The 12980-nt window shown below is 50.9% G+C and overlaps 1 protein-coding gene across 1 annotated transcript in view; it reads right to left on the bottom strand.

Moving 5' to 3' along the window:
• Nucleotides 1–12565, bottom strand: part of NEURL1 (neuralized E3 ubiquitin protein ligase 1) — a gene marked incomplete at its 5' end in the record, with an annotated part of 83014 nt that extends 70449 nt beyond the window's left edge. The window contains one exon of the mRNA XM_082601571.1: nt 12481–12565. Within this exon, the coding sequence (XP_082457697.1) occupies nt 12481–12565 (85 nt within the window). The remainder of the gene's footprint in view (nt 1–12480) is intronic.
• Between the last annotated feature and the right edge of the window lie 415 nt (nt 12566–12980).

Genomic DNA, 12980 nt, shown 5'->3' with positions numbered 1-12980 from the left:
TTTTTCTCTCCTCTTTTCCCCTTTCCCACCCGCTGCCTCATTTCTCAGCCATTTTTCCTCATTCTCTTTTACTCTATGGCCATCCATCCAGTCCTTCCTGCTTTCCCTTCCCTTGACAGTTTAATAATTTAATAAGTACTGAGCCCCAGGGTGAGGGTCTGGGGCTTTGATCTCAACTGTGGGAAAACCAGAGCAGCCTTGGCCTGTCTGGGCTGATTTATGGCCACCTGTTACAGTTTGTGTGTGTATGCTGGGGGAATTGGCACCCACGGGGAGCAAGGAGCCACCTGAGAAAGTTTGGCTAGGTTAGGACTGAAGGCCCTGGCTCGGAGGCCTGCAGAGGCCAGATGCACATCACAACACAGGTGTCAGGGCCCCACCTCTGTCCACCTGGGAGCCACCTGTGACAGGCAGAGGGGACATTAATTATCGATGATGTCCCGGGGGGTAGGGTGGAGCCAAGAGCTCAGGGCCAGCCCTGCCCTGCTTACCTGTCTCTCCTCGTGGCTCTAAGACCTCAAGGCCTTGGGTGGGACACAGCTCTCAGGGGAACACTCACACATCAGCATGCTCACCCCCGACCTTCCAAGAGGCCCACCCTCTCAGTGTGTAGCCAAGCTCCTCCAAGCCAAGCCACCTGGATGCCTCACTGACCACTGCCCCAGAAGTCAGAATCCTCTGACACATGTCAGTACAAGTAGTCCCTCTACATCTCCCTCTGCACCTTCAAATCTTCAAGTCGACCTTCTAAAGGATTCCCCAAATCAGTCTACTTGCCTGGCTGCTCACCGCCCTGCCCAGTAGAAGCCACACCTCTCCTCCACTGGAAGACTGCAGCAGCCTCCTGCCTGGCCCTCCCCTGCCCCTCTCTTGCCCCAGAGTTTTCTAAGGCATCTAAAAGATCCTGTCACTCTTCCTTTTAAAGCCCTTCAATAGTTCCCCTCGGGACAGCACACATCACAATTGGCACGATCATTCGTCCCCCTCGGGTGTCCCTCTGGAATTAACCTCTGCCAAATCCTGAGAGCATCATCCAGCAATGTCAGAGCCTTGAGACCTCATTAGCACCTGGTCCAATCCAGCTGTATGACCTTGGACAAGTCACTTCCCCTCTCCAGGGCTGAGCACTCCAGATCTGAGCTGAGAAAGGAGGTAGGACAAAATGACCTCTGATTTGGGTCTGATGTTGGAAGTCAGTGGCCACCACCACTTCCACCAGCCCCATGCACACACCTGACCACCTGCCAGTCCTCTCCCTTCACGGAGAATATATTCAAAGGGAGCATTTGCTGGGAAGAGCAGGGTAAAAAAAGGAAAGGAAAGCAGACACAGAGAAGAAAGGCTCCAGGGCCTTTCTGTCGCTACGGACTGATGTCTGAATTGGATGAGCGATTCATGGGCCATGAGCACCTCAAGGGCAGAGACGATGCCCAGTACTCACCTCCCAATTCTCCATGCCCAGCACCAGGCCCAGCACAGAGGGAACTGACACATGACGTGAATCAGCTGGAGCATCCTCTCAGTTTCACTCAACTCTCATCAGGGCAAAGTGCCTCCTCTCCTCACTCTCAGGGGCACCTGGACACCCCCACCTGGACACACACACTGTCCCATTCCGTGGAGAAGATCAGCCTTTCAGTAGATGCCAGGGAGAGGCTGGGGCAAGCCAAGGGGAAAGGTGAAGGGGAAAGTCAGGAGCATGTGGAAGTGCCACCATCCTAATCATAAGACAGCACCTTCCCCTGGCAATGTTCTCCCTTTCCTGTCCCCACCCCAACCTCTGGAGCAGCCAGCATGGCATTCTGGGGCGAGAGAGGCCAAGAAGGCCATCCAGAAAAGCCAGTAGACATACTTCCCTCCCCTCTCCCATCATCCCAAGAGGGTCCTCTCTCCTCCTCCTGCCTCCCCCCGACACAGACAGCCTGTGGGACCAGCAACTTGCCTCCATGGACAGAGAGGCAAGGAAGTGGCCACTTAATGATTTTCTGCTGAAAGTTCCGTGGCCTGGAAGGCTGGGATGACACAGCCGGGACTCAGCCCCTGAGTCAGCAGCAGCGGTGAGCCAACACTCAGCTCCATCTTCAACAGGGGATTGTGCCAGGCCCCTTCCAGGAACAGCCTTCAATGCGCCCTCCACACCCAGCTCAGTGCTCTCAACTAGGAGTGGTACTGCCCCCTCTGGGGTGCTTTTAAAAATATGGGAAGAGTTATTTATTTTTTTTAATGACAGTGACATTTAAGCTGGCCAGTGACATTTAATAGTCAGGGATGCTACAGGGAGATCAGCTCGGTGCTTTGTGACCACCTGGGGGGGGGATAGGGAGGGTGGGAGGGAGGCACAAGAGGGAGGAGATATGGGGATATATGTGTGCGTATAGCTGATTCACTTAGTTATAAAGCAGAAATGAACACACCATTGTAAAGCAATTATACTCCAATAAAGATGTTAAAAAAAAAAAAAGAGTGGGGCTTCCCTGGTGGCGCAGTGGTTGAGAGTCCGCCTGCCGATGCAGGGGACACAAGTTCGTGCCCCAGTCTGGGAGGATCCCACATGCCACGGAGCGGCCGGGCGTGTGAGCCATGGCCGCTGAGCCTGCGCGTCCAGAGCCTGTGCTCCGCAACGGAAGAGGCCACAGCAGTGAGAGGCCCGCGTACCGCAAAAAATAAATAAATAAATAAATAAATAAATAAATAAAGAGTGGATATATGTATATGTATAGCTGATTCACTTTGTTATACAGCAGAAACTAACACACCATTGTAAAGCAATTATACTCCTATAAAGATGTTAAAGAAAAGAGTGAATATATGTATAACTGATTCACTTTGCTGTACTGCTGAAACTAACACAACATTGTAAATCAACTATACTCCAATAAAAAATTTTTTAAAAGAATTAAAAAAATAAAAATAATTTTTTAAAAAATCAGGGATGCTAAATGAATAGTTCCACAGCCAACATGGCAGGAGCACCCCCAGGAACATGAAGCCAACCCCTACTCATTTTCAGGTGACTTCCCTGGTCATTTCACTTCCCAGACCCCCAAGACCAGGTCAAGTTCCCCCCAAGTTCCCTGATCTTCTGTTTCACAACGCTTATTCAAATGTAACTGCTTGGGTAAGGAACTAAAGAAAGAGTTGACAGAACAGTTAAAGTAGTGCCCCCGCCTCAAGAAGGTAGAGCATAACTCTCTGCCCCTTAGTGTGGGCTGCACATAGGACTTCCTTCCAAAGAGCGCAATATGGGGAGAAAAGTGCACCTTTAACTTTACAGTGGAGAAACCTGACAAGCACTCCCTCAGCCTGTGATCAAGGTCAGCATTCACAGTGATAAATCAGGTTGAGAACACACACCGTTGATATAATGCAACTAAAACGGCACTTCACCTCTGTGGTCTTTCTCTCCAAAACCTATAACCACAGTCTAATCATGAGAACAGCAGAAAAATCCCAGTGAAAGGACAGTCTACAAAATACCTAACCAACACTCCTCAAAACTGTCAAGGTCATCAAAAGCAAGGAACGTGAGAAATTGTCACAACCAAGAGGAGCATAAGAAAACACAACTATATATATATAAAATGTGGCAGCTAAAAATATACTGTGGTATCCTGGATGGGATCCTAGTATAGAAAAAGAACATGAAGGAAAACTGAGGAAATCGGAGTAAAGTATAGACATTAGTTAATAACCACGTATCAGTATTGGTACGTTAATGTCACAAATGTTCCATACACATGTAAGATGCTAATAATGGAGGAAACTGGACATGGGCTATGTGAAAACTCTATTTTGCAATAATTCTGTAAATCTAAAACTGTTCTAAATGAAAAGGGGTTTTTTGGGGGTTTTTTAGTGGTAGCGCCAAAGTCAGAGAGATCTTGGCTAGAATCCCAGCTCTAACTCATACCAGCCACACGACCTTGGGCAAATTACTTAACCTCGTTAAGCCTCAGTTTATAAATGGGGCTAATAATCATACTTACTTCACATGGTTGTTTTAAAGGTTAAATGAGATAATAGGTGAAAAGAGCTTAGCACAGTTTCTATCTAGCACATAACATGTTAGTAATTATTATCATACTCTGATGCATTTGTTCATTTGCCATTTTTGTTCCCTGCTCCATGGAGGGAAAGCTCCATGGCAGCGAGCCCTCATCCTTTTGTTTTCCACCGTATCCTCACGCCTAGGAGAACGGCTGGCTCATCACTGATGCTTAGCATGTTTGTTAAACAACAGAATGAGCCTCTGCATCAGAGCATCCCTGGAACCCCAACTCTCACCCTGGGAGAACTTCAGTTCCGGAGCCCAGCACAGAGCCCAGCCTACTCCAGAGCTGCAGCTAGAGCACAGAGAAAGCCAAAGACTCCCACCTGCCTGCCTGGGACTCTTCCTCTTCTTCTAGCCCTGCTTTTCTCTTTGCCCTGCCCCCCACAGGCATCAGCACCTGCTCATTTCCCAAAGCAGCAGGATCTGGGTAACGACCTCTGATAAACATCTTTTAATAAACCCTGTAGCGGGATCTGTCATCCAGAAGCTATATTCTCCCCCCTTCCCACCCTCACCCCCATCTCCTCCCACTTCCTGGGCTGGCCCATTAGTGCCTCTGGTCTCACCAGGCAGGCCCCCAGGCCCCCAGGGCCTCTGGACTCTGGCTTGCTGGGGAATGGCCAACAGGCTGCCTGGGCTATTCCATAAGCCTGACCTTCACCACAGGCCTGCAGTCTCAGTGGCCTGGTCTGGCCTGGCTCTACCTGTGCCACCCAGCCTGACCGCTGGCCAGTCCACTTCCCTCCAGCCCTGCAGGCAGTTTTCCCAGGCGTTACCAAGGAGACCACTGCATCCTGCCCAGGGTTGCCAAAGCAACCAGATCAGGGGGAAGCAGCCTCCAGTCCCTGGGTGTGCAGGACCAGGAGTGAGAGAGTCACAAACCAACAGGAAATAGGCCCAGGCAGCTGGCATACCCAGATGGAGGCATCCCTGGCATTGCCTGGGCAGTGCCCCACTCCTGTCCTCCTTCCTCCTGCCTTTTCCTCCTTTTGTTACTGCCCTTGCCCGTACTGTCACCATCTTGCCCTCTGTGATTTAGAGCCAATGCCTGGGCCTAAATGTGCACATCTTGGAAGTGGGCACATGCCATTTCGGAAGTGGGCACATGCCATCTCAGAGGGTCAGGGAAAAGAAAGCCCCAATATGCAGAAATTCCCCCCAAGGCCAATTTTCTCCCTCATGGGCTTTGGTGTCCTAGATAGAAATCTCAGCTCTGCCATTTCCTAGTTTATTGTTTCTGGACAGCATTCTTAATATGCATGAGTCTCAGTTTTTGCACCTATAAAATGGGAATAATAATACCTACTTCACATTTATTGAGAGATTAAATGAATTAATCTATGTGAATGAACCTAGCATAGTGCCCAGCATCAGGACTTGTACTTCTTAAAAATCCATGGGCTTCCCTGGTGGCGCAGTGGTTGAGGGTCCTCCTGCCAGTGCAGGGAGCACGGGTTCGTGCCCCGGCCCGGGAGGATCCCACATGCCGCGGAGCAGCTGGGCCCGTGAGCCATGGCCGCTGGGCCTGCGCGTCCGGAGCCTGTGCTCCGCAACGGGAGAGGCCATAGCAGTGAGAGGCCCGCGTAACGCCAAAAAAAAAAAAAAAAAAAATCCTTTTTTTTTTTCCTGATGTGCAATAGCCCTGCTGACCATAGCCATTGGTCAGAAATGCTTCCAGATTCACCCATGGGAAAGCCTAGATGAGGTCGTCAACTTGGCTGGCCCACCCAGCCCTTTCAGCTTGGCCTAGGACAGAAGCCCTGTAGCTCCATTAACCTCCCAGCAGCTCAGATGCTTCATTCCCTCCTCCCCCCTCCTCTGCTGATGCTGCTGTTTAAAGGAAATCACTACACTCCTCTGCTCAAAAGCCACCCATAGCTCCCACTGCCCACAGGATCAATCTAAACTCATCCTGGAATCCAAGGCCCTGCAAGATCTGGCATCAGTCTGTCTTCAAAGATTGATCCGTTCATCTCCCCACTGGGGGGTCTCACATTCCAGGTGAGAGGGACCACTCACTGTCTCTGTCAACACCTTGCATTTTCCTGCCTCCGTGCCTTTGCTGCCATGCCCTCACCAAGATGCCCTTGAAAAGGTCCATTCCAATTCTCCATCCAACTTCAGGTTCCCCTCCTCTGAGAAGCCTGATCTCACCAACTCCCAAGAGTGCCAGAGTGGGTCTGTTCTGAGGCCCTACAGCCTTGCTAAGTCTCAGACTTTGAGGTATATCAGCATGAGCTGGGGCTCTTGTTAAACACGTAGGTTTGGGAGCCCCATCCCCAAGGTATTCTGAGACAGTAGATCTGGCCTGGGGGCTGGGAACCTGCATTTTAGATGTGCTTTCACGCTGATGCTAATGCTGATGCAGGCAGTAGAAAAACCTCACTGTGAGAAACACTGGCCCAAAGGAACAGAAAGTTCCCTTGAAAGTGTCTGATGACTGGCTGTTGGGTCTACATGGCTACAAACCCTACAGAGGAGGTGGAAGGGGCAGGCGTTGGGAAGGAGCATCAGGAACCCCATGGTACTCCCTTTCCCTCCTTCGGGGCCCTGTCCAGAGGCCAGGACATTGCTCCCCAGTTCCTTTCCTACTATGGAAGACAGAGCCCAAGAGTGAATTCTATAAGGGCAAGATATATAGTGGTCAACTCTAAAGTCAGACAGACCTGGGTTTGAATTCCAGCTCCATCAGTTACTAACTGTGTGGTCTGGGATTAGTCACTTAACCTCTCTGAGCCTTTCTTTCCCCATATATTAAATGGTGACAATGATACCTCCCCCTCAGTAGGTTGTCAGTAGGATATTAATAGAAATAATCTACATGGAAGTACTTGGCACACAGTAACCACCCAACACATGGTGGTTGTTATAAATATTATTTTTTATGATTAACAATATAGGGTTGTTAATATTCATTCAGGTCAGACTGAATGAAAACCCAACAGGGTGTTCAGGACAGATGCTCCAGGTTCAACATGGGGGCTGTCTCAGCCCAGCTTCTCTGAAGTCCTGCGGGGGCAGAGGAGGCCACCAGCCCCCACCCCTTCACAGCGCCAGGTCTGTCTGCTGCATTGCTGGGAGCAGAGAGATGGATGAGCTCACCTAACCTGCAAGTGTCATGGCAACTACGGGAGGAGCCCAGACAAGGGCTGTGGGAATATCTGTGGGTTGGCCAAAGAATGGAGGCCTTGAATTTCCGATTATGGCAGGCTGGGTCATGACATTGAAGACTGTTGATAGGGGACGGGTGAGATGAAAGGCATACTTTAGGAGGATCCCTCTGGCATCAAAGGAGGAATGGGAGGCAAAGAAGCCAGCTACTGCAAGATCTGGGAGGAGGACCCAGATCAGGAAAGTAGCAGCAAGGTTGTGAAGGCTGGAAAATGGTTAGGCCCTTGTCCTAGGAGAATGCATCCCCCACCCCTGGCCTCAGGGAGCAGTGAGGAGATTCAGGGTCTGCAGAAAGTTCCTGTAGCTCACTCCGGTCCACCTCAAAGAATCAAAACTCCTTGGCCAACCTTAGAAGCTCCTCCCTCTGCCTGCCGGGAGCCTCAGCCACCATGGAAAAGAGACTCTGAAGACAACAGGTGTCTGGCTGGTGTCACACCCAACCAAAGCTGGACGGAGACAACCTCCCTACATCTGTCACAACCAGTGGCTTTGTGAAATGTCCAATTCAAAAGCACCAGCTTTGAAAAGATGGAAGGTTCACTCCTTGGTATATACCCCAAAGAACTGAAAACAGGTGTTCAAACAAAAACTTATACACAGATCTTCACAGCACAAAAGTCCCAATAATCAAAAGGTGGAACAATCCAAATATCCATCAAAAATATCCATCAACTGGCAAGTGGATCAGCAAAATGTGGCATATCTATTTCAGCCACAGAAAGGAAAGACGATACATATTACAACACGGATGAGCCCTGAAAACATTACGCTAAGTGAAAGAAATCAGACTCAAAAGAACAAATATAGTATGATTCCATCTATATGAAATGTCCAGTATAGGCAAATGCTTAGAGGCAGAAAGTAGATTAGTGGTTGCCAGGGATTCAGGGGAGGGAGTAATAAGGAGTGACTGCTTAATGGGTACAGGCTTCCCTTTTGGGGTGATGAAAATGTTCCGGAACTAGACAGAGGTGGTGGTTGCACAACATTGTGAATGTACTAAATGCCAGTTAATTGTACACTTTAAAACGTTAAAATTGTGAATTGTATGTTATGTGAATTTTACCACAATAAAAAAAAACAATGATAGGAGGTGGCCTATCCAACCCCCATCTATGGGTGACCACTGGGACTGAGCTGTCCTCTCCATAGGCTTTCCTAGTTACCTTTCCCCCAACACTTAGCACCAAGCAGGCAGGCACTCAGAAAGAGATGGGAAAAGAGGAAGATCTTCATTCTCTGTGTTTGTCTCCATGACACATGAATCCCCTACCCCAGTCACCCTGTGCCCATCACTGAGAATATATACACACACTCACTCATCCCACCTCCAAGCCTTTGCTGCACGTCCCTTGCCCTACGCTCCTGTCCACAACCTAGGACTCCCGCTGCACCCCTTGCCATCGATCCAACTTCTACAGTTCCTTCCATGTCCAGCTCAAATTCTTCCCTGACCCCCCATTTCTGACCTCTGCCCACACATATCTGGGATTTCAACAATCCAACCAAGCATTTGATTCCATTCCTTCCCTCAGCCCTACCTTATCAAGTAGATCTTCATTCTGTGAATCTACAGAGATGTCATGAGCCCTCACCTCTGACCCAGGTACATGGCAGCTCCTCATAACTGTCTGTTGGTCCTAATCCCAGAGCTATACCTTGGACCTCTCCCGTGGACACTCCTAGACCAACACTGTTCAGACCCCAGTGGGAATCACCAGCAGTGGAGTGAGGTCAGTGTGTCTTCAGGAAGAAGACCAAAGTCTACCACCTGACAGGTGATGGACGAGCCTCATTTCATGTCAGCCTGACAGCCAGACCAATCTTAGATCTCTAATGAGTCTCAGGGTCCCTGTTAGGCCAGGACCTTTCCAGTTGTTTTAATTAAAATGGTGAGAAATCAATAGATTGCAATTATGGAAGGAGAAAAAAAAATCGAGAGTTCCCTGCCTCCCACCAGCAAATTTCTGGATGGACACTGATAAGAATCAGAGCTGAATTCTGAGTGAGTACAAAGCTGTCCCAGCAGAACTCAGGGTGGACAGTCTTAGAATCACAACCAGTATCAAGGTCATACCAATAAAATGGGGATGGAATTCTGGATGACCACTGATGTATCAGAGAAGACTCCTAGGTCAATATTGATACAGTTAGAAAGGAACTTGGAGTGAACATTAAAACAATCACAGGGGCTTCCCTGGTGGCACAGTGGTTGAGAGTCCGCCTGCCGAGGCAGGGGACACGGGTTCGTGCCCCGGTCCGGGAAGATCCCACATGCCGCGGAGCAGCTGGGCCTGTGAGCCATGGCCGCTGAGCCTGCACGTCCGGAGCCTGTGCTCCACGACGGGAGAGGCCACAACAGTGAGAGGCCCGCGTACCGCAAAAAAAAAAAAAAAAAAAAAAAAAAAAAAAAAAAAAAATCACAGAATAAAACTGATGGCTCTGTTAGGATGGGGAAAAGTCAGGCTGAGAAGCAGGATCAGGGGACCCTGGATGAAGGAACCCATAGGCAGCCTTCACGGCATGCTCTGATCCTTCATGTCAGGCTTGGAAGGAGAAGAACCAAATTCTCATGGCCACCTAGGTGTGTCGTTAGGGACAGAGGAGAGTGGATTCTGGTAAGTTGAGCCTGAAGGGAGATGGGCAGTGGGAGGGAGACTGCTGGCAGGGAGAATTTCTCCACCATTTACTCCCACTGAATAAGAACTGATCTCTGTAAACCAGGGAGACAGCAAAAAGGGGCTTTCCGGGCTTCCCTGGTGGCACAGTGGTTGAGAGTCCGCCTGCCGAAGCAGGGGACACGGGTTCATGCCCCGGTCCAGGAAGATCCCACATGCCGTGGAGCGGCTGGGCCCGTGAGCCATGGCCGTTGAGCCTGCGCGTCCGGAGCCTGTGCTCCGCAACGGGAGAGGCCACAGCAGTGAGAGGCCCGCGTACCACAAAAAAAAGGGGGGGGCTTTCCCAGGCCAGATAGGTGGGGATTCAGGCAGAGGAGGAGGCTAGGATGGGAGCAGGGACATGGGAGGGCCTCAGACCCTCTCCTGCTCACCCTCCCTTGCCAAAGACCCCAGCCACAGACACCTCACATCCCCACAATCCCAAACTTTAGGTTAAAAGGGGTGCAGTTATGGAGGTCTTCTCTGGGCTTCCCTAGGGTCATGGATGGAGCACAGCCTTCTTGGGGCAGTTGCTGAGCATTCAAGCACCAAGTCAACTCACTGGTCCCCAGCTAACCCCTGCCCTTGAAGGACTTAGTCTGGCTTTGCCACCTTCTCTTGACTGACCCACTGAGTAACTGGTCAATTCACTCTCCCTTTCCCTCATTCTTCTCCCTTGTAAGGGAGGACATTGAACTGGTTCAATGTCCTGGTTCAACCACGGGTTCCTCCATCATTAGAAATCTGTTTTCAACGCTCAGAAACAGTCTTCATACATCTAATACTTACAGCTGATTTCTGATTATAAAAAATAATACTTGTTTATTGTAGAAATTTTAGAAAAGAGCAGAATATAAAAAAGAAAAGAAAACATCTTATGTGATCTCATTACCCAGAGGAAACAACTGTTAACCTTTGAGAAACTTTCTTTCAAGGGCTGTTTGATTTTTTTTGCATTCATAACATTTTAACAAAATTGGGCTCTTACAGTCTACACAACTTTGTATGCTGCTTTTTACAACTGTCATTATGCTGCTGTGGGCACTTTCCCAAGTGATCAAATATTCTTCAAAAATATTATTTTAAAGATTGCATAATACTCCACCAAGAGGATCCACCACGATTTCAGTGCATTTAGGTTGTTTTCCTAGTATAAACAACACTACCATGAGTATCCTAGGCCTAGCACATAAGTGTTTGCCTGCATTTCCATTTTCTCAGGATCAATTCTTCAGGTGGAATCACAAGGTCAATGAAGATGATATTTTAAAAGGTCTTGACAGGTACCGCCATATTAATTTCCAGAAAGACACAACAAACCCGTTGATTTTCCTGAGCCAAGTGAGAGCTGAAGTTCTGAAAGGGTTGGAGTTAGAATGCAGGACGGCGGTCCCGCCTCTCCTCCTCTCCCCCACTCCTGAAGGTTAACCGTCCAGCAAAAGAGAGGACAGAACTCCAAGTCAGAAGATACAGGTCTGCAGCCTAGTTCTGCTCTCTGGCTTTGGGAACGTGAAACAAGCATTGGTTCTCCTCAACTGTCACATGGGCATGATTAGCTCTGAGGACTCCCCAGAGCAGTCTCCTTGCCCACTTGAAAAGGTATTTGTGAAAGTTCTTTGTAAACTTCAATGCTTTGTCAAAGGGCATTACTGGTATCCTTCTCATAACCTGGGGGTCAGTGGGGGTGGGTCTCAAGAAGTGGGCTGTTCTTTGTGAAAGCCCAAGGGCTTCCCTTCCTGACTCTTAGCCATCAGAATGCCCAGCCAGTGCTGGCTGGTTTTGAGGGTGAAAGAAAAGGAGCTTCCCGAAGGGAATCTGTGGGCTCTGAGGGCCTGGGAGGATCCAGGTGTGTCTTCCAAAGGTCAGAGACAGCACTGAAGAGTTAAAGCCAAGAATAGAGCTTGGGGCCTCCCTGAGGGTGCTGGGTGGATCGAGGGACTTGGAAGGCAAAGACCTTCTCGGTAAATGTTACTCTGTCTCAAGGCTCCCAGCCCCTCCTTTCTAGAGTTCCAACTGGACATCTAGCCTCTGGGGAACCAGAAACCAACCTGATTCAGTGGATACAAAAAGTCAGTAGCTGCAGAGGACTCCAGAGGCCACTGGCTCTGGCCCCTTCTTCCAGGCTGTTGTTCATCTGTCCTGGATTTTTAAGACCCTCCAATCGGAAATACAACTAGTGCTTCCAGCAACACCTCTCCAGCCATGGGCAGATGAAAAAGGAGACAATGGTGCTTCCCTTGGGAAGCACAACTGGCTGGCCTAAGCATCCTGCCACACTCCCCTACCCACCTGGCAAATGCCCTTCCTCACCCCTGCACGCTCGCCTAGCATCATGGCCTGAGGGGACTCCAGTGACGTTTCTGGTGCTGGCTGGGAGAACTGCGTAGACCCCACGCAACACCATCCTCCCTGATTTTCACCGTCATCACCAGCAGGCCCCCACCTCCAGCGCACCTCCTTGGCCGAGGTGCATCTCCCATCTCCAAATACGCACAACAGGTGGCACCTGCCCGGCCTCGCCAGCCACACCTCTCCACCTCTCCCTGCCCCTCCGCCTGCGCCCCAGTCCTCCAGCTGCGCCCGGCCCCGGCGGTGCCTTACCTTTGAGGTTTTGGGGGTGACCCCGCGGCGCCCGGCTCGGGTTTCCTCTAGGCAGAGAGGGGATACTGGAGAAGTTGTTACCCATGGCATCCGGCCCCAGGGGGTTCGGCGCTCGCGGGGGGCAGGCGAGGCTGAGCAGCAGAGGAGGTACGGTGTGCAAGTGTGTGCGCGCCCGGGCGCGCGCGCCGCCGGGGGAGGGCCCTGGTGGGGCTGCGGCAGGGGGCGGGCAGGCCCTCCCTCTCCTGCCTGCCCGCCGCGGGGCCCTCTACCTGCCTGCCATTTTCCGCGGCGGGCGCGCCCCTGGGCCGGGGCTGGCGGCGCCCGGGGTTCCCCTCGTCCTCCCGCTGGCGCTCGGGTTCTGGCTGGTGGCGGGCGGCGCGGTGGCTCCGGCGCGCTCCCCCGGGGCCATAGAGTCAGGGCTCCCGGCGCGGGCGCTCAGCGGCTCGGCCTGCCCGGAGTCTCGGCGGTTCGGCGCCGGCTGGGTCCCCGCCCGCGGGAAC

The sequence above is a fragment of the Mesoplodon mirus genome (assembly GCF_964341445.2).
Source record: "Mesoplodon mirus genome assembly, chromosome: 2".
NCBI classification, from domain to species: domain Eukaryota; kingdom Metazoa; phylum Chordata; class Mammalia; order Artiodactyla; family Ziphiidae; genus Mesoplodon; species Mesoplodon mirus.
The sequence above is the reverse complement of the archived record's forward strand: the minus strand, read 5'-3'. Positions and strand labels throughout refer to the sequence as shown.